We start from the raw sequence: 21,702 nt of genomic DNA, 5'->3' as shown, positions 1-21,702 counted from the left end.
TGTAGTCTGAAAACCTGCAAAAAACATGCATTCACACAACGTGTATATGAATTCAGCCTTAACCAATGGAAATCTCTAGGGGGAAGAGGCCAGTTCATTACCACTTGCTCTCCAGATTTACCCTCCTTCCTGACCAGGCCATTTTTTGCTATACAGCACTGCATTACTTTTACTGACAGTTGCACGGTCATGCGAAGCTGTACCCAAATAAAAAAACATTTATGTCCTTTTTTCCCCACAAATAGAGCTTTCTTTTGGTGGTATTTGATCACCTCTGCGGCTTTTATGTTTTGCGCTATAGACAAAAAAAGAACGACAATTTTGAAAAAAAAAAAAAAATATATATATATATATACAGTGTGTGTATATATATATATATATATATTACTTTCTGCTATAAAACACATCCAATAAAAAAATTTTAAAGATCAAATTTCTCCATCAGTTTAGGCCAATATGTATTCTGCTACATATTTTTGTTAAAAAAAACATCCCAGTAAGCCTATATTGATTGGTTTGCGCAAAACTTATAGCGTCTACAAACTATGAGATATATATATATATTATTTTTTTTTACTAGTAATGGTGGCGATCAGTGACTTATAGCGGCACTGCAATATTGCAGCACACTGGCTGGGAAGGGGTTAACATCAGGGCCAATCAAAAGGTTAAATGTGTGCCTAGCCTGTGTTTCTGTGTACTATGGGAGGTGCTTTCACTAGGGGGAGACGTGGATCTCTGCTTTTCAGGAACACAGGATCCATGCTTTCTGTACTAACAGAACGGAGATCTGTCTTGTTTACATAGGCAGACCGCCGTTCTCCCTCAGTACCGAAGGACTCAATGTTCGCCGGCACCTGCTGATCAGCTCTCACCATATATAATCCTAGCGGGAGCTGGCCCCCGGGCGGCACGCATGCCCCAGACCCAGAAGTCCAGGATCACGTACTAGGTAAAAAAAAAAAAAGAAAGCGTAAAATACACCTGAAAACAACTCTTAAAAATCATCGATACATGTGTTTACAGTTGTTCCCTTTGAAGTCTGTGGGCCAGAAATGCCCAAAACTGTATCAGTAGGTAGCTCATGTAGCTTTTGGAGCTTCAGGCATGGAGCTTCAGGCTTTATGTTGAGAATTTTGAAGCTTTGAGCTAAGGTTTGAATAGGGCCTAAGTTGTATTTGAAGTTTCATGGGAATTGTGGTAGTGTCATATCCCCAAATCAACCAGCCCTAGCTTCTGCTAGCAGTCCCTGTAGTATAGCAGCACTGGAGTGTGAAAGGAAGATGCGATACAAGGCAGCAATTGGTTCATGTGCTGACATGAAGCATACTGATAAGAAGAGAAAGCAGAATGACTGGAAACAGAGCTTGTCACTGTGCTGCTTCTACTTTGACTTGTCAGGCACAGGCTTAGGAGGGTCCAGGATGGCCTGGAGTCAGAGGCAGTGGGTTGAATGATGCTGGCCATCTGCCTACGAACATCTAGTAGCAAAAAAAAGTACTGCAAGAATCAAAGGTTATCACAGTAAAACCTTGAATTGCGAGCATAATTCGTTCCGGAAACATGCTTGTAATCCAAAGCACTTGTATATCAAAGAGAATTTCCCCGTAAGAAATAATGGAAACTCAGATGATTAGTTCCACAACCATTTATGCATAGGTCTTTCAGTTTATAGTCCGTATAAAAAGATCATAGCAATGTGATAGGTTGTGTAACCATAAAATGTCCATTTACAAATGGCAGCCTCCACAAGAGGATTAGAAGCAAAATCCAGCAGGCGCTACAGAGTATAAAAGAGAAGAGAGGCACCTTTAAGTGTAGCAATTTGGTTACATTTAGAAGAAAAGAGGTTTAACCTTAAACTACGTAGAGGGTTCTTTACTGTAAGAGTGGCAAGGATGTGGAATTTCCTTCCACAGGCGGTGGTCTCAGCGGGGAGCATCGATAGCTTCAAGAAACTATTAGATAAGCACCTGAATGACCGCAACATACAGGGATATACAATGTAATACTGACACGTAATCACACATAGGTTGGACTTGTGTCTTTTTTCAACCTCACCTACTATGTCACTGTGTCACATTTAATAAAGGTACCACATTTAGCCACTCACATGGTTGATGATTAAAACAGGCACATCTAAGTATGCAGGCATCTGGGGTAAAGCTGTCCACATAGACTATCCTCCACACCGCCGGCTCTCACCACTGTTAATCAGCCATCGTGACCGGGAAGACTACCCTGCAGTAGAGCAATCTGAAAGCGAGGCTTAAAGAGCTCGTGGAGCGCAACGTGGAAGGGATGACGTCAATGGCGGTGCGGAGGATGATGAGTTGGGAGGATGTGAGTTGCTAAATGTTGTACCTTCATTAAATGTAACCATATTGCCACACTTAGAGGCGCCTCTCTTCTCTTTTATACTCAGTTGTGACTTGACGCTACTTGTATATCAAGTCAAAATGTATTAAAACATTTTGCTTATCTTGCAAAATGCTCTCAAACCAAGTTACTCTCAAACCAAGGTTTTACTGTATTGTGGCAAAAGCCGGTTTTGTTATATTATCTCTTAGTTGGTGATTCATTGTTTCGTTGTTGATTCATTGTTCTACTTTAAACAGAACTTCTGCTTATGATTTATTTGACTTTAATAGACATGAATTAGCTTGAAAAGTGATATTTTAGGCAAAACTATTTTCATTTTTGGTTGAATCTCTTCACAGCCCAGATGACTTATTAAATGCCTTAAATGAAGGTATCAGCCGTGCTGATGTTATCATCACGTCAGGTGGTGTGTCCATGGGAGAGAAGGTAAAACTATACAGCTTATACAATTATTTATAAGTGATTATAATTTGCAATACAAAGGGCAGTACCTGTGTACAAAGTGCATTAGCCCATAGCAACCAATTTTATGCTAAGTCAAATAAAGAATTTCATGTAAGATCTGGTTTATTTAATGCCCTTACAATGAGGGTTATTTATAATATAGAAACCAAAAGTGTTGCTGTTGCCTTAAGCAGCCAGTTAGGATACAGCCATGACTGTGTATTATGTAGCAGTAATATATTTAAAATACTTGTATTTTTCATCTAACACAGAGATCTCCAAACTCTGGTCTGTTTTTAAGCAGCCCACAGCTTGGTCAGTGGTGTACCCTCAAAGTGTGACTGAGGATTCAGGTCAGCAGAGGCTTCCTGTGATCTCCACTCCCTACAATAAACTGCCCCTCCTGTTTCAACTTGTTGCTCTGTATCCAATGACGTGTTAGCCCCAGCATTCACAGGAGGACAAGTTTTCCTCTTTCCAGACCTCTGCCTTCCTTACCTTACAGTGGGAAGGAAGACTGTGATGTAAGGGGTGACTATGATGGGGCCCTGATGTAAGGGGGTCTCTGATGGGCACTCTGATGTATGGGGGGCTCTGATGGGGACCCTGATGTATGGGGGGCTCTGATGGGGGGACCCTAATGTAACAGGGACACTGATGGAGGACCCTGAAGTAAAGGGAAATCTGACGTAAGGGGGGGGTAAGGGGGTCATTCATTAATGAATCTGAGTTGTTTCAGCCTGCAAATATTTGTAAAATATAGGATGTGGCCTTCCTACTGAAAAGTTTGGAGACCCCTGACCTTACAAATACTTCAAGTTCGTCACCTATCCATACACTCTATAGAAGGGGTCTCCAGGTTTTCTAAACAAATGGCTATTTTACCATCCTTCAGCCTTAAATGGGGGCAGTAGGGGGTAGTAAACAATACCTCGGGCTTGGTGGTCAGTAGGAGTGACCTGTGGTCAGTAAAAGGCAGAAGAGTACTCCATCATTGGTATTAGTAAGGGGAATAGTGGCCCATTGTTGGTATCAGCGTTAGGAATAATGCCCCATTCTTGGTGTCATTGGAAGGAATTATGTCCCATTGTTGGTGTCAGTAGGAGGAATTATGCCACATCATTGGTGTCAGTAAAAGGAATTGTACCAGCTGGGTAAAGACAAACCAAGGGTCACATCTGGTCAATGGGCCGCAGTTTGGAGATCACTGCTCTATATTGTTATCTACTGTTGTGTCTTTAGAATGTAGGTTCCAGTAACTAGGGGTTTAATATCACATTTATATTAATGAATGCTGCCGCTACAAACACAGCGCTCATTGAGCAATTCTGATTCTACAGACACACCCGTGTGGGATTTTCTCTGTTTACATCTACAAACGGTAGCAGCCCTGAGGAAGGGGGAGTCTTTCCCCCCGAAACGCATTGGTTTAACCATCTTTTTCTACTTTCAATAAACAATTACAACTTATACACTTTTTGCATTTCATAGGATATTTGGAGCTCCCTCCTTTCCTATCACATTTATAACAATGTCTCACTACCTGTCACCATTCTAGAAAACATTCTAGAAAACAACAAAATAAAGTGTGCAATGGAAGCATTAAATAATTAGTTTAAGCTGTTTGTACAGATTCAAGAGCATTGAAGGAAATTAAAATAAAATAAATAGAATTACATTTGGTTTTCCATTGTCTCATCTTTAGATGGGAGTGGCATATAACCTTTATAGCTAGTCATATGTTGATTATTTTTTTCAGATCAAGTCAATGCGCCTTAGATTTTTTAATAAAAGGTTTCTTTTCAGTTTGTCTTGTGCTTACATAAATACATCTCTGCAGCTTTCTGGATAGTGGCAGGGGAATCCCCAGTAGAGGCCAGTGAATATCCAGCTGTCTCTTTTGCAGTGCAGGTTAGAAAATTAATGTAAGAAATTGATATACTTTTAGCCAGTCTCTTGGCATTTCATCAACTTTCTAGTTGTATTGTGGTGTATTTTATAGCAAATTAGAGAATCCAAGGTAGCAGATTTGAGAAGTGTTTTTCTTATCATTTTTCTCTTATAACAGGACTATCTTAAGCAAGTGCTGGATATAGATCTTCATGCACAAATCCATTTTGGTCGAGTTTTTATGAAGCCAGGGTAAGTCTTTCATGTTTAAATTTTTGCCATAAAGCATATCTAAACCCAAAAAAAGCTGTAATACTTTTCAGCTTACCATTGCTTAGATGTGACATACTATGTATAGTCTCCATTTCAAGTAAGGGGCAGTACACTTCCATGCTTGGCTAAACGCTGCATCGATCTTCTCCCCAAATGTCAAAGTGGCATGTTTGAGGAGAAGCAATGTACACACATGCCAGGGCAAACACTGATGCAGAACTCATTGGTGTTTATCTTAACATGGCCACATACAGCAATTCACTTGTATTGGCAGCTTCCTGGATGCCAGAAAGGATCTGAAATGTTATGCCTCAGAATAATAGAGCTGCTAAGTGTCAGTGTGCTTGATAACTTATTTTTCTGGCTCTTTCCCCTTTATTTTCACCTGGTGAGTCTGCCAGTAACACATTTCTTCTCCTAGGGTGAAAGCAATTACTTATTGTAGCTGTGCCACCCTAGAACAGAACAACATTACCCCCCCCCCCCCCCACCCCCCCTCTATTCCTCTGTATAACAAAGAGAGAAGGGGCTCTGTGGTTCGAAGATATAGCTGGCAGTTAACAAGATTTCTGGAAGGATCAGCAAATGTTTTTGCGCTTATAGACTAACTATGACTAAACACTTTCAATGGTATACTCAGCAGACCAAAAGAGACCAAATATAAGAAGTGCATTTTAAGAGTTTACATTATCTTTTAGGTGTATGTCAAGCCAAAAATGTTTTGCTTAGTTCTGGATAGAGTGGGGAAGGATCAAAACCCCTGTTGTGTTTTTTCTGCTATCCAAGGCTCCATTAGTGAGATTTGCCCTTATGTTATTTCCTAGAACAGAGGTTCTAACTCTTCCCTACACAATCAAAAACAGAATTGTACAACAATCACACTTTAAAGTGGTTCTAAAGGCTCAAGGTTTTTTACCTTCATGCATTCTATGTATGAAGGTAAAAAAATCTTCTGTATGCAGCAGCCCACCAAGCCCCCTAATTACTTACCTAAGTCCCATCGCGATCCAGCGATGTGCACGAAAGTCTTGGCTCTCCAGGGACTCTCGCTCCTCAATGGCTAAGACTGCAGCAGGAGCTATTGGCTCCCACTGCTGTCAAACACTCCAATGAGCCAATGAGAAGAGAGAGAGGGTAGGGGCGAGTGAATGGACACACAGAGCAGTGGCTCAACAAATAGCAGGAGGGTGGAGCCAGGAGCGCCGACGGGGGACCCGAGAAGAGGAGGATTGGAGCGGCTCTGTACAAAACCGCTGCACAGAGCAGGTAAGTGCGACATGTTTTGATATTTTTAAAGAAAAAAAAGCTTGACTTTATTATCACCTTAATGAAAGAAAAATAATGTTACAAGGTAATGTAATACAGGTAGTTTTGAGGCTAAGCATTCCCATAAATGTGCCAATTATTAAGATGGATTAGGCAAATTTAGCTCCAATGAACTGATAATTCTTCCCATTTCAGGGATTTGAATGTTTGTTGGACTGATGCAATGGTAGATGCAACTATATGTGTACTGCATCTTTCATTACACAGTAATCATCGGTCATCATTTTTGTAAGTCAGCATAGCCTTTATAGTCTGCATCTAGATAATCGGCACCACTAAGACAATAATACTTTCTTAAGTGAAACGTCTAATATGCTTTCGCTGGTTACCGCCTTCAAAAAATCCCAATTGTTTGGATGTTTCCAGCTTCATTGCTGGTCTGCATTGCCTTACAACGTAATAAAGCTGTTCTATCTGCCAGGCAACTAGCATTTTCAGAACAGTTCAGCCTCCACATGTTCAGCCTCCACATTTTTCATTGTACTGTAAGTTTCCTTTAATCAAATGCTCAATTTTTGAACCTGCGCCATCCTGTTCATGGATTGCATGTTTTCTGTCACTTATTGCCCTATTAAATCCAAAATCAAACCCTTTTATTACCTTGCAGCTTACCAATTCTTATATGTGGTGGCTGCATTTGTCTTCTTTTTTAAGCTTGCTTTCTGCTGTTTTCACCAGTAAGTCTTTTGCTTTTAAAAGAACAAGCTTTCGTGCAAATGTTTTAGTTACAGGGATGAGACAAACAATTTAACACTGGCAGAGAGTGCTTACAATGATCAGCTTTTATTTATGTAAAACCTTTATCCCATCAGAAAAGAAATCACTTCGCTTTAACTGCTTATAAACTATTAGCTGGAGTTTACCTCAATGTGTTACTGTATTTAAATCTGCTAGTGCATCTGACACTCCCCTCCCCCAAGACTGACCCTGCTGCTGTTCAAATGTGCCCCCTGTGCTCTATGATCCAGATTGGGGGCACTCTAATACAGGAGGTATGTTACTGGCCAGATCTCCAGATGAAAACAGGGGGGAAAAGCCTAAAAAAAGAAAACAATTGCAGCCACTACATTTAATCATTGGTAAGCTGCAATATATTACATTTTTTATTTGGGGTTTAATACCACTTTAATTATCATTCATGCTATCATCTTTTGTATGGCAGGTTATGTGGTTGCAAGGGGAACAGGATTGCTTCCTATTCATAGAGCACATGTTCCTTCTTCCTATATGTAGGATAGCTTTACCTGTGGTTTTGTTATGATGATGGATCTTAACATTTAGAGACTATGTTGCCTTTTACAGGATTTGTAGCATTATCAATGTGGAAAATATAAGCTAGAGCAATATTCAAAGTTATGTCACAAAGAGACTCATTAAAAGAAGATCTCAGTTGAGCAAATTGAGTTGTCTTTGAGGTGGTTAGTTCACAAACATAAAAATACCACAACTTCCCTTTCACGGTTACCCATAGTGGAGGGGAGACAGCATAAAAAAAAAGAGAAACATGAGGGTTAAAAGAAAGAGGGTGAAGAGCTGGCAAAAAGAGAAGGAAGGGTAGAAAAAGAGTACTGAAGAAGGGAAGAGGAGGTTAACCCAGAAGCTCACATTAACCAAAACAGACATAACGGCACTTAAGCTACAGTTAGCTGAGAAGATGGAAAATTATTAAGCCAAGGCTGCCAGACGCACAGAAATTTGATATATGTGTTGTTAAGAATCACTGTGAGTTTTTCATTTTTTCATTTATAAGTGTGCCATGTACACCGCTTTTAACCTCATCAAAGCTGAGGGTCAGTGACCCCCATGCCCTTGGTATTGTCTACTTTGTGGTCATAAAAATGTGAATAATAAGCGTATGCACCCATCGAGTGATGTAAATTTTGGTTTGTGTAGAAGCGTTTCCCAGGGATCTTTACGCAAGTTGACATGGAGGACCATATTGACCATAGTGTATATATCCACACCCTCTTGACCCTGGGGCACGTCCACCATACATGTTTCATGTCTCCAGGTCTGAGCAGCCCCGAAAACATGAAGAGTGGTAAGTGGGGAGGCACTTTGCACTCCTAGCAGGCGTGATACACTACGGAGACATAACTGTGAATGAGTTTTCCAGCACACTTATGTTGCGAACCGACTTACACAGAGCTTTCCACATATTATTCCAATCCTCGGGTGGTAAAGTGGTGTCAAAATTGCACTTACATTTCAAACAGTAGGTTGGGGTTTGTGTATTAGTGTTGCCCAATATACAGTAGAAGCCTGGTACACACTAGAAGTATTTTTTCCTTCAACCCAGCAGCCGCCTGATATATGTACGGTCCTTAACGTTAATGATTCCACTAGGTGGCAAATTTGAAGATAATGATATCTTTCAGAGTCTGATACGTCATTGGAGTCCCTTAGCTGTTGGAAGGAGTGAATGACCTGTGTGGTCAATAGGTAACGAACTGTTGTGAGGTCCTTATTGCACCACCAACGGTAGCTCTGAGGGGAACAGTTAAATATCTGTAATGCCCTGTACACACGGTCGGATTTTCTGACGGAAAATGTGTGATAGGACCTTGTTGTCGGAAATTACGACCGTGTGTGGGCTCCATCACACATTTTCCATCGGAATTTCCAACACACAAAGTTTGAAAGCTTGCTATAAAATTTTCCGACAACAAAATCCGTTGTCGGAAATTCCGATCGCGTGTACACAAATCCGACACACAAAGTGCCACGCATGCTCAGAATAAATTAAGAGACGAAAGCTATTGGCTACTGCCCCATTTATAGTCCCGACGTACGTGTTTTACGTCACCGCGTTTAGAACGATCGGATTTTCCAACAACTTTGTGTGACCATGTGTTTGCAAGACAAGTTTGAGCCAACATCCGTCAGAAAAAATCCATGGATTTTGTTGTCGGAATGTCCGATCAATGTCCGACCGTGTGTACAGGGCATAAGAGTGGGAAGTGTGGAGACAGCAGACGAGCTGAGTACTTCCCAGACTGTTGGGGCATGGGTCAGTACTAGATTAAGAGGTTTAGATCATAGCGGTGAGGGGGGGGTGTCCAGAGCATAGAAGAGAGTGGAATGAAGTCGGTATTGAACACATCAAGGAAAGTCCATATAGGTGCACCTTTACCGATGCATAGTTAGACTTGGGGGCTATCTGGGATGCTTTGTTGTAGCAAGAGACGTTGGGGACCCCCAAACCCTTCCTTGCTCATAGGCTTGTACAACGATTGTCTGTTCAGCCTAGGCCTAGTAGAGCTCCAGATGAACTTAGGAGTGAGATGTTGTGGGGCGACGTAAAAGAGCAGAATGTGGTGTGGAACATGGATTAATAGGACTCTAAATGGATACAAAAGCTTCAGAAGAAAAAAAAAATTTGATCTCGTGTATGCGACTGATCCAGGAAAGGTGAGACTTGTCCCAAATGTCTACTAAGCAGTTAAGAGATCTAATAAGGAGGGGAGGAGGTTAGCTGGCATCCTGTAATGAGTGGTAAGAAAATGTAAGGTTAATGCTCAAGTATGGGATCAAGGTAGATCACAGAATTGAGAATTGGACACTCTTTTTAACTTTCACTAAGGTGTTAATTTACACAGCTATTCACATAGTGAGAGTGTGTACATTTGTTCTGTGTGAATAAGGCAAAAAATATATAAATAGATTATATCGTGTGTTGTTCAAATGTAAGTGATTGATTTTAAACAGAAAATACCTCGCTTGGCCACTTTTTTGCCCTTTTCACACAGAATGAATGTACATGCACTTTCACTGGACACATGGCTTTGCAAATTCACAGTCAGTTCTAAAAAATCCTATTTGGGACTCTGGGGTTTATTTACTAAATGCAAATCCACTTTGCGCTACAAGTGCACTTGGAAATGCAATCGCTGTAGATCTGAGAGGGACATGCAAGGGAAATAAAAAACAGCATTTTTACTTGCACATAATTGGATGATAGAAATCAGCAGAGCTTCCCCTCATTTCAATCTTCCCCTTAGATCTAGAGCAACTGCATTTGCAGTGCACTTGTAGTGCAAAGTGGATTTGCTTTTAGTAAATAACCCCCCCCCGTGTCCTATGTCCAAAGATTGGTGTTAAGCTGAGATCCAATACAAGATTGCTTCTTTTTTTGCCAATCACATATTCTTTAAAGAGAGCCTTGAACCAGTAATATTGGGACACCTTGGGTTACAAGATTCTATGTCAAAAGGGTAATTTGACAGTCCTTCACTGCCGGAGCTCTCTCTGAGGAGGTCACTAAGCCTTAATTCTGTTTGTTCAACCACGGTCAAAGCAAAATCTTCTTTGAGTAGGTCCATTTTTTGATTATTCAGTTCAGCACACTTCGTGTCAGTGTGCTTTATAGAATGCTTACTTATTCATTCACATTTTTCCTTCTATATGGGTTCAATATTATAAATTAATACTTAAATAGTTCACTGCAAATACATTGTACGTGACAGGCAGAAAATACAAAAAGTCTATATATTAAAACATTTTACATTATATAAAAAGTTCTAAGTAAAACTTCAGAGTGTAGAAGGGTTTAAACCTTTGTCAAGTAAAAGTGATTTCCTCTGACTTCATGTCACATTTACCATTGTCATTTAGGATAGGGGTTAAAGAACAATATTTCATATTCCGGATATGTACCATATATTTGTGTTAAAAAAAATATCTGGTTCTCTTTGTATTGCTTTGTTTGTGTGAAATGCCAAGTGATTCTACCAGTTCCCTGCTTTCCTATTTCAAACTGACCACTGACACAAATGTTTTGCCATCATTTCTATTTGGAACTGAATGGGTTTTTTTACAATGTACGGGCTCACATATACTTTAAGAGGAGGTGTCTCCAAACACCTCCCCGCCGCTATTATTAAAAAAAAATGTAAAAATTATAAATGGTCACTGCCAGCCCCTCTACTATAAATAGGCCTGAAGTTCGTTCTAAAAAGGTGTCATTTTGATAAGACAGTGTGGTATGCCTAGTTCTAATAGAGGGGCTGCCAGTGATTTATATGTTTGAGTTAACAAACACTTTAAGGACTATACATGGTTGAAATTCCACAAAGAGTTCAGCTTTGTTTTAACCACTTCAATACAGGGCATTTTCAGCCCCTTCCTGCCCAGGCCAATTTTCAGTTTTCAGCGCTGTAACATTTTGAATGACAATTGCGCAGTCATGCAACACTGTACCCAAATTAAATTTGTATCATTTTTTCCCCACAAATAGAGCTTTCTTTTGGTGGTATTTGATCACCTCTGTGGTTTTTATTTTTTGCGCTATAAACAAAAGAAGAGCGACAAGTTTGAAAAAACACATTATTTTTTACTTTTTGCTGTAATAAATATCCCAAAAAAATTGTCTTCAGTTTAGGCCGATATGTATTCTTCTACATATTTTTGGTAAAAAAAAAATGCAATAAACGTATATTGATTGGTTTGCGCAAAAGTTATAGCGCCTACAAAATAGGGGATAGATTTATGGCACTTTTTATTTATTTATTTTTTTTTACTAGTAATGGCGGCAATCTGCGATTTTTATCATTACTGTGACATTGCTTTTGACACTTTTGACTATTTTGGGACCATTCACATTTATACATCGATCAGTGCTATAAAAATGCAGGAAAAGGGGAAGGGGTTAAAGGACCTTTGTATTTCTTTTACCCAAATATGTTTATTTCTCCTTATTTACAGTCTGACCCAGTATAGTATAAGAATAAAGAAAAGCCACATTTTGTCTTACAGCCTGCCAACCACCTTTGCAACCTTGGATATTGATGGCGTTAGGAAAATTATATTTGCACTCCCAGGTAAGAAGCATATAAAGCACATTTTCTTTAGGTGAGGTTTTCTGTCTGGAAATGCCTCCTTAGCAGTGTCTTTGCTTTTATTTTGTCTAATGCCATAAATTCAAGTAAACTTGACAATTAGGCCATGTAAGAATTCTCTAGATGGTAATAGGGAGGTCCTCTATTCATTGGATTGCCTGTTATTATACATAATTGTTTTGAGTTGCTTAAGGATCTGTCAGTGAGTACCAGTCATTGCCTTTTTCAGTACTGTCACTGTACATGTGCTACAATCACCCTTTGTCAGAGATGGAGCAAATCACAGTGGATCATGGACGCAGTGTAGCTGAGGATAGACAGATGTTTTATCTATTGTAATTGTAGATTTAGCAAATGACCTTCTAAAGCTAACAATCTAAATTCACACATGCCCACTGCCCATGCAGGATAAAATGCGTCCTTCCCTCTTTCCTTTGTCTGAGCTGGTGCTGAAATTATCAGTGTCAGTGACCCGAGGGATTGGTTTCATTAGTTCCCAGGTCATGTGACAGTGCCCGGGCCTAGTGATTGGCTGCTAGGTCCAAGAACTATCACAAGGAATTTGGTCACATGCCCACCCATACCCAAGAGCACTGGGTCATGTACACTGGCTGCAGAGGAGGACTGAGGGAGTAGGCAAGGTGAGTAAGAGAGGGTTGGGTTACTCTTTGTAGACACTTTGTCCTGCATGGGCATGCAATCTGTGCCTCTTTAATGCTTGCTGTACACAACCTAGTCATCAATAACTGGCATCGCTTGCAGCGATCAACTTTGTAAAGATGTAGTAAAGAGTACTTCATCACCTTTGCTGTTACCACACAAAGTGATTTTTAAACAAACAAAAGCTAACTCTTACTTTTTTTCTTTGAACCTTTTATTGCAATTACTCCACATTCTTTAATCTTGAATCTTAAATTGGGAAGAATACCACTATGAACATAACAGTAAATGACATGCAAGTGTTTCAAAGTAAGTGGTTGTCCTTTATTCCCAGGGAGACATTGTCTTTAAAGCCAGCCTAAAAATATTAACTCTCCATATAATATATTATTCGCTGAGTCATTAACTTGTGTCCAAGGTTAATTGAAATATTTATAACTAGACAAAATGTATCAGTTTTGCTATGTGTCAGTTTACTTTACAAAAGCCACGGCCATTTGGATATACCAAAATTATATTCACACTATTTCTTAGAGGACATGTCAAGTTTTTATTTTTGTATAGTATTCTAATAAATAAATAAATAGTATTTTTTATAAGATGCAGAAAAACTGAAAAAAATTTAGCAAAATATAAACATTTAACTTGTTAAATGCATTCCTTTCTTTCAAAACAAAAATGTATAATTTGCTTTGTATCTGAAGTGTACACTATAACAAACAGTTCAGTACAAGAAAGTTTACATGCACAAAAAGACATTAAAGTGTATGTCTAACCAAACTTTTTTTCTTACTTTTGGATAGAGTTGCAAAGAATTAGAAGCCCTGATGTTTTTTTTTTTACTGTTATCAGGGGGCCTGTTAGAGAGATTTATGCTCACATCTTGTCTTGCTGACAATGTTTACCAGACAGGAAGTGAGGATAACAGAGACAGAAAAAAATACTGTTGTTTAGTAGAGTAGGGAAAAGCTAGAACCCCTGTGGCATGGTTGCACATTTTCTCCTACTTCCTGTTTGGTAAAACCATTGTAAATAGTACAGGAATTGAGAGTAAATCTCTCTAACAGAGCCCCAATAGCATAAAAAACGGTTTGTTGCTTGACATAAACTTTGAAGAAAACTGAAGAATATATAGGTCAAGTTCTGAGATTATCTAGAGGTTGATAGACAGTATGTGTTGAAAGGGAAGGAGTGAGAGATAGGTGTTGATATGTTCTATCATAATCATTTGAGAGTAGGGGGATGTGCCTAGGTGAGGGAATATGGCAATGGTGGTGTGGTTGAGGAGGAGGTATGGGGTGGAAAAAGTAGAAAATGAAAAAGGGATAAGGGAACAAATATAGGGGGAAGGTGATCGGCAGATCTTCATTTTCCATGAGCCTTTTGGAAAATTAAAATTTGTTGGCAGTTTGTTGTTTAAATATAACATATATAGGGGTTTATTTTAGTTTTTAGGGCTTTGAAAGAAAATGTAGGTCATTGTAAAGCTTTCACAATAACTAGTTTGGTTGCAGTGAAAATGTGTATAAGCAATCGGTATCCGTTAGTGATGTAGGTTCGTGGTTTCTTGTTTTTTTGGCCAGCCTAGTACAGTATAAATAATTTGGTAAGAACGGGTCCAAAATGTTTTCATCTTGGAGCAATCACAATCTATGTGTAAAAATGTGGCTGCTGCGTTGCTGCCCTGTAAACATTTGAAGGGAAATGAAGTAGAGATCTGGTCTGGAACATAGTACCAGCTCGTTAGTAAGTTATAATTTGTCTCTACTGCAGAGGCATTAGCTGAAAATCTAGATGTAGCCATCTAAACGTCTTGCTACTCCTGCCTGGTAAGCTTTAAAACCCAATTATTTTTTGAGCATTGACTGCAAGTCCATATTTCGTAATACTGGAAAGCTTAGTGTTTTAGCTAAAGATAGCTGAATGTTTTGCCTGATACAGTGTATCGAAGGATTTTGTTAGCTAAATCCCCAAGTAGGATTATTAGATGGACATCCATTGAAAATCTAAATGATGATTTAATATTTCAGGTGACATGAGTTGAAAAAAGATATCTAGAGCTTTGGATTTGTGACTGTTAAAATTAAGTTCTGATATAGTGGTGAATTTTCGGAGCAGAAAGAATAGGATTCAGGAAAAGGATGACAGGTTGGTAACAAATAAGATTATATTGTTAGTGAACAGGCAGTATTTGTAGTGATGTCCTGCAGTATCTAAGCCAGTAATATGTAGGTTGTTCTTGATCAGTAAGCTTGGGGGCTAGATCATCAGTATAAAAGGATAGATAGAGAGTAGCTCTGGCAGGTGCCTCTTAAGCATTTGGAAAAAATGGGATCTTAAAGTAATACTAAACACACACTATTTAATTTATCCCTTCTCTTTATCCACTTCCCGCCCTTAGGAGGTCATATGATGTCTTGGACTTTGAGTGGAGATACCAGGATAATGCCTGCAGCTGCAGGCATTTTTTAAGCCAGCGATGCTATGTAATGTAAAAGCAATCTTAGCAGCTAATTAGCCATCAGATCTCTTTTACAAGCAGCAGGAGTGGTGCCACCCCTCCACTCTCCTGTGCCTTACCGTCCAAATGGGAAGCCTCAGACTAAAGCTGGCGTTATTGCTGGTTTACCATAGAGCTGAATGGGGACCAGAACGTCCCTGATCATCTCTATGGTATTAGAAACTGTATGTGACGAGTATGTTGTCACTTCCGGTTTTGACAGATGTAAACAAAGCCATTTTTGGCTTAGAAAAGGATCTGATTAGACCCATCTTGTGATCAGGTGCTTTTAAGGGCAGAGGAGAGATCTGGGGTAAAGAGCACCTGTCACTGCTTATTATGATCACAATAGATGTTTACATTTCTTTTAATAGCAATAAAAGTGATCCAAAAAAAAAATAGAGAGTGTGTAAAAATGAAAAAAAAATAAATACATTTTTACCTGTGGAGATTTTTAGGTACTGTAGTTTTGCACCATTTTACGCAATTTTAATCCATGACATGTTCGGTACCTATTTACTTGACGTAACATCATCTTTTATATTTTACAAAAAAATAGGTATTATATTGTGTTTGTGTGCACCAAAATTCATTCAATTGAATTTTTTTCCCAAAAATTTGCATTTGAAAAACCGCTGCAAAAATACCGTGTGACATATAAAATTGCAAAACCCACCGTTTTATTCTCTAGGGCCTCTGCAAAAATATATATATATAATGGTTGGGGGTTCTAAGTCATTTCCTAGCAAAAAGAATTATGATTTTTACATGTAGGGGAAAAATATCAGAATTGGCCTGGGCAGGAAGTAGTTAAGTCTATGGATGATGGTGCTGTATTTATTTTAATAAAAAAATAAAAAATCTAAGCACCTTTTTTTTTTATCGATCTACATCCTGTCACCCAGCTTTTTTCCAGCCCATCTACAGGGAAACATCAGCAGGAGGAGCTTCTGGTCTTCTGCTGTCCGTCAGATGTTAAAAAAAAAAAAAAAACAGGCTTTGGAAAACAGGTGAAAAATACATAATTAATATCAAATGTATTAAACCATCATACAAATATGTATTTGAACTCAAATCTTTATTGTTTTTGTGTAAAAACTGGGTGTGGGCTATCTAGGGGGATGTTCTGACAAACACGACCTGTTTCCTGCCCTGCTGCCTGTGTCTGTTGTTTGTATGTGCTTAGAAGAGGTGAAGCCTCCATCAATCAACATGTAATATCCTGCCCCCATTGTGTTCGCTGTTTAGTGGGTGTGGAGGAGTCGGGAGTGGGCTGTCACTTATCACTGTATATATGCCCACATGTGTGACTCTATGGTCATGTGGGCTGCAAAGATGAGAAAAAGAAGGAAATTAACAGCTTAGAAGGTAACTGAAACTGGACCATGCTCCGTAGATGTTGAAATGGCTGGTGTACACAATCCTACCCTGAAGAAGGGACACAGACAAGGAGGGAGGGATAGTGAACAGCAGAGTCAACCAGGTTAATTGCAGAATACAGAAAACAAATCCCATAGTGATTGAGTATGAACAGAATGTAATACAGCATAAACTGACATGTGGGTTTAACGACACTTTAAGCCCTAGTTTTAAATAAATAATTGTTTTTTTTTAAAGTGCTTGTACCAGGGGAAGAAATTGGTACCAAAGCCCTATTTAAGTAAGGGGCTAAGGTAAATACTTCCAACATATTGTATTTACTTTCTTATATCTAAGGAGAGCAACTGGGTTGTATAAGTTCCATGATTCCTTTTTTAGGTAAGTCTGTTTTTATTAGGTAACAAACGTATACAGGTACAGATTGACAGGCATGAGCGTTGACTGGCTTCCATAAATATGTTTAAATACATTTTAAACTAGAAAAGGTACAATTTCTGGGGAAATTGTGAAAGTGTTCTTGCCTCTACAACTGGAGTGGGCGGAGTAACTGGGTGGGGTGGAGTGGCTTGAGTAACTGTGAAAAGTGTTAAAAAGCTTAATATTTTAAAAAGTATAAATAGTAGTAAAAAAGTTCCATCATTCGCTGAAAGAGCTGAACATTTTTTTCAAAAGTAATTTTTTTTTTCAAAAATGAATTTTTTTTATTCAAAAATGATTTTTTTTTCTTCAAAAATGAATTTTTTTTTCTTCAAAAATGAATTTTTTTTTTCAAAAGTAATTTTTTTTTTCAAAGGTAATTTTTTTTTTCAAAAATGAATTTTTTTATTTCAAAAATAATTTTTTTTTTCAAAAATATTTTTTTTTTTCAAATATATTTTTTTTTTCAAAAATAATTTTTTTTTAAAAGTAATTTTTTTTTCAAAAATAATTTTTTTTTTTCAAAAATATTTTTTTTTTTTCAAAAATAATTTTTTTTTTTTTCAAAAATATTTTTTTTTTTAAAAATGATTTTTTTTTTTTTTCAAAAATTATTTTTTTATTTTTTTCAAAAATTATTTTTTTTTTTCAAAAATATTTTTTTTTTTACATGGGGCGGTCATAATGTTTTGGCTGATCATGGGGTGGTCATAATGTTTTGGCTGATCATGGGGTTGTCAGCTTTTGTCACCTCCCACTCTAGTTTTGAACATTTCGCCATTCATTCCTATGGGACCAATTTCGCCGCAAAAACTTCATTTCGTGGACCATTCGGCGAAACATTCCACAAAGTAATAACACACCAATCGGGAACAATCCGCTCGTTTCGGTATATTACTTGTCTCTGTAGTGTAAAAACTGTGGGAGGAGTCTACAAGCATTATCAAGTCTAGCAGATGAAGTCACATGCATTTGGGGTGTCTCAGCATCTTGTGTTTACAACCACTGTTTCCTAGCAACGCTCATGCCCTGTTTATGCTTCCCAAATACTACTTCATCAAAACTGCCCCATCAGAATTACCCCATCAAAACTGCCCCATCATATTCCTCTATTATAAATCAGTACATGGTGTGTCTGTCCCCTCCCCCGGGCTCTGTAATCAGAGCTGAGATGCTCCAGCCACCTCCCCCCCGTGTATAACAGAAGCTTTGGTAACCATGGCAACAAAACAAACACTAACAGTACACGCTGATTAATGGCTAAAATTTCCTGAAATGACCTCTAGACAAATGGCTGTATTTTAAAAACTATACATCCTACAGCGAAGATCTTTATATTGTGAGAATCACAAGACCCAGACCTAGATTTTGATACATAGTATGTCTCTGAAATATTAAAAATGAAGGCACGGACGCAGTTTAGAAATTGCCCTTCAAATTTGAAGGGGCTAGAGTGTAGTTTCAATGAATGTCAATGGACGGCGTGAGTTGCAAACAAATGGTCATATTGTGAAAACTATCAGGACTATGGCTTAGCCGTGGACATGTTTAGTGGCAGCAGGGATAGCTGAACGTTTTGATATAAGATTTGTGTAGGTGGGCTTGAAAATGAGGGAGTGGCGGCAGTTTAGAAATCATGTTCTGATTTTCCAGCTTTTGCCATCTCCCACTCTAGTTTCCCCATTCATTCCTATGGGACCAATTTCGCCGCAAAAACTACGATATTTCGTGAACCATTCGGCGAAACGTTCCACAAAGTAATAGCACACCATTCGGGAACAATCCGCACGTTTCGGTATATTACTTGTCTATGTAGTGTAAAAACTGTGGGAGGAGTTAGGGTGGTAAATTTGGCTATAATATATAATAAGAATAATATATATGTGAGATAACAGTAAGTGGTCTTGCTATGCAAGAACACTTAATTACATTTGTATCATGTACATTTGTATCATCTATTAGCAATATGCAGGTATGTATACTCTAAATAAAATGCTTGGGGGGAAGCTTAGACATTGCAAGGCCATACATGGGTCGAATTCTGAACAAATTTTCATTCGAAAATCAGAAATTTTGTGATCCAATGGTGCCACCGTTGATTTCGAAATTCGACCAAACAAACCTTCAATTTCATTAGATTTTGCTACAGAAAATAATTTTCGTGGCTGGGAATTTTCTTTTCTTTCTGGGAATTTTCTTTTCTTTCTGGGAATTTTCTTTTCTTGTGCTAATGCACATTTCTTTTTCGATTGTATTTCTTACACGATTCTCCCATCACTGATTAGAAAATCATTTGTTTTACAAAAAATTTCCAACATGCCCGATCACACAAAATCAATGGCCGCACGAAAATCGGCCGTTGCTGCGGCCCACTAATGGTGCGAATTTTGAACTAACGTTCTTGTGTTATTTGAAGCAGGAGTTGTTGCATAGCAGAAAAAAGTAAAGAATGACAAAAAAGAAACTGGTTGGAAAAGTAGACATACATTGTCTCAGTCTAGGGCAGTGTTTCTCAACTCCAGTCCTCAAGGCGCCCCAACAAGTCATGTTTTCAGGCTTACCATTATTTTGCACAGGTGATTTGATCAGTTTCACTGCCTTAGTAATTACCACAGCCATTACATCTGAGGGGAGAGCCTGAAAACTTTACCTGTTGGGACACCTTGAGGACTGGAGTTGAGAAACACTGGTCTAGGGTTCCACAGTCATGCACTCAAGAATGATGTAAACATAAACTCATAGCACAGAAGGTGGTTAAGATTTAACTATTTACTAAGAGTTGATGAAAAAGATATACACTACAGTGAGGGGAAAAAGTATTTGATCCCCTGCTGATTTTTTACGTTTGCCCACTGACAAATAAATGATCAGTCTATAATTTTAATGGTAGATTTATTTTGACAGAAAGAGACAGAATAACAACAAAAAAATCCAGAAAAACGCATTTAAAAAGAGATATAAATTGATTTGCTTTTTAATCACTTCAGCCCGGGAAGATTATCCCCCTTAATGACCAGGCCATTTTTTTTTTCGATATGGCACTGCCTTGCTTTAACTGACAATTGCACGGTCGTGCAACACTGTACCCAAACAAAATCGACTTCCTTTTTTTCCCACAAATAGAGCTTTCTTTTGATCGCCTTTGCGGTTTTTATTTTTTGCGCTATAAACAAAAAAAGAGCCACAATTTTGAAAGAAAAAACAATATGTTTTAATTTTTGCTATAATAAATATCCAACAAAAACGTAAAAAAAAAAAAAAAATGTAATTATAAATAAAATTAGTTTAGGCCCATATGTATTCTTTTACATATTTTTGGTAAAAAAATATATTGATTGGTTTGCGCAAAAGTTATAGCATCTACAAAATAGGAGATAGACTTATGGCATTTTTTTTTACTAGTATTGGCAGTGATCAGTAATTTTTAGCGGGATTGCGGCGGACAGATCGGACACCTGACATTTTTGACGCTTTTTTGGGAACCAGTGACATTATTACAGTAATCGGTGCTAAAAATATGCACTGTTATGCCCTGTACACACGATCAGACATTGACTGGACATTCTGACAACAAAATCCATGGATTTTTTCCGACGGATGTTGGCTCAAACTTGTCTTGCATACACACGGTCGCAAAAGTTGTCGGAAAATCAGATTGTTCTGAACGCGGTGACGTAAAACACGTACGTCGGGACTATAAACGGGGCAGTAGCCAATTGCTTTTGTCTCTTAATTTATTCTGAGCATGCGTGGCACTTTGTGTGTCGGATTTGTGTACACACGATCGAAATTTAAAAGATCGGATTTTGTTGTCGGAAAATGTTATAGCCTACTCTCAAACTTTGTGTGTCAGAAATTCAGACGGAAAAAGTCCGATGGAGCCCACACACGATCGTAATTTCCAACAACACAATCCGATCACACTTTTTCTGTCGGAAAATCCGACCGGCATTATTGTACTAATGACACTGACAGGGAAGGGGTTAACATCACAGGAGATCAAGAGGTTGGATGTGTTCCCTCACTGTGTGTTCTAACTGTATGGGGGACTGTGTGACTGGTGAAACACACACATCTGTCCTGCATAGCAGAAAGACAGGATCTGTGTGTCAGAACGGAGATTTGCCTTGTTTACACAGGCAGATCCCCGTCCTATCTCTGCGGGGAAGGATCGGGGTGGCCGGTGGACATGGAGTCCGCCCCATCCGCTGATTGGCTCCCCAGCTAGCCAGTGGGCGCACCACAAATGGTCGTGTCTGAGCCAACGTATACCTACAGCGATTTGCAGCATTGAGCCACATTGCCGCAGTATAACTGTGGTGGCTGGTCCTTAAGCGGTTAAAGAGTGAAATAAGTATTTAACCCCTTTGCAAAACATGACTTGGTACTTGGTGGAAATCACAGAGGTGAGATGTTTCTTGTAGTTGGCCACCAGGTTTGCACACATCTCAGGAGGGATTTTGTCCCAGTCCTCTTTGCATAGCCTCTCTAAGTCATTAAGGTTTGAGACTGACGTTTGGTAAATGGAACCTTCAGCTCCCTCCACATATTTTCTATGGCATTATGGTCTGGAGACTGGCTAGGCTGCTCCAG

At 38.7% G+C, this 21,702-nt stretch overlaps 1 protein-coding gene across 27 annotated transcripts in view; it reads left to right on the top strand.

The window, feature by feature from the left end:
• GPHN (gephyrin) overlaps positions 1-21,702 on the top strand; it is an 877,053-nt gene that overhangs the window by 836,428 nt on the left and 18,923 nt on the right. For all 27 annotated transcript variants that reach the window (XM_073610658.1, XM_073610659.1, XM_073610665.1 and 24 more), the window contains 3 exons: positions 2,721-2,808; positions 4,895-4,968; positions 12,070-12,134. In XM_073610658.1, the coding sequence (XP_073466759.1) occupies positions 2,721-2,808; positions 4,895-4,968; positions 12,070-12,134 (227 nt within the window). The remainder of the gene's footprint in view (positions 1-2,720; positions 2,809-4,894; positions 4,969-12,069; positions 12,135-21,702) is intronic.

This window comes from Aquarana catesbeiana, linkage group LG13 (assembly GCF_042186555.1).
Source record: "Aquarana catesbeiana isolate 2022-GZ linkage group LG13, ASM4218655v1, whole genome shotgun sequence".
Classification (NCBI taxonomy): Eukaryota; Metazoa; Chordata; class Amphibia; order Anura; family Ranidae; genus Aquarana; species Aquarana catesbeiana.
The sequence above is the reverse complement of the archived record's forward strand: the minus strand, read 5'-3'. Positions and strand labels throughout refer to the sequence as shown.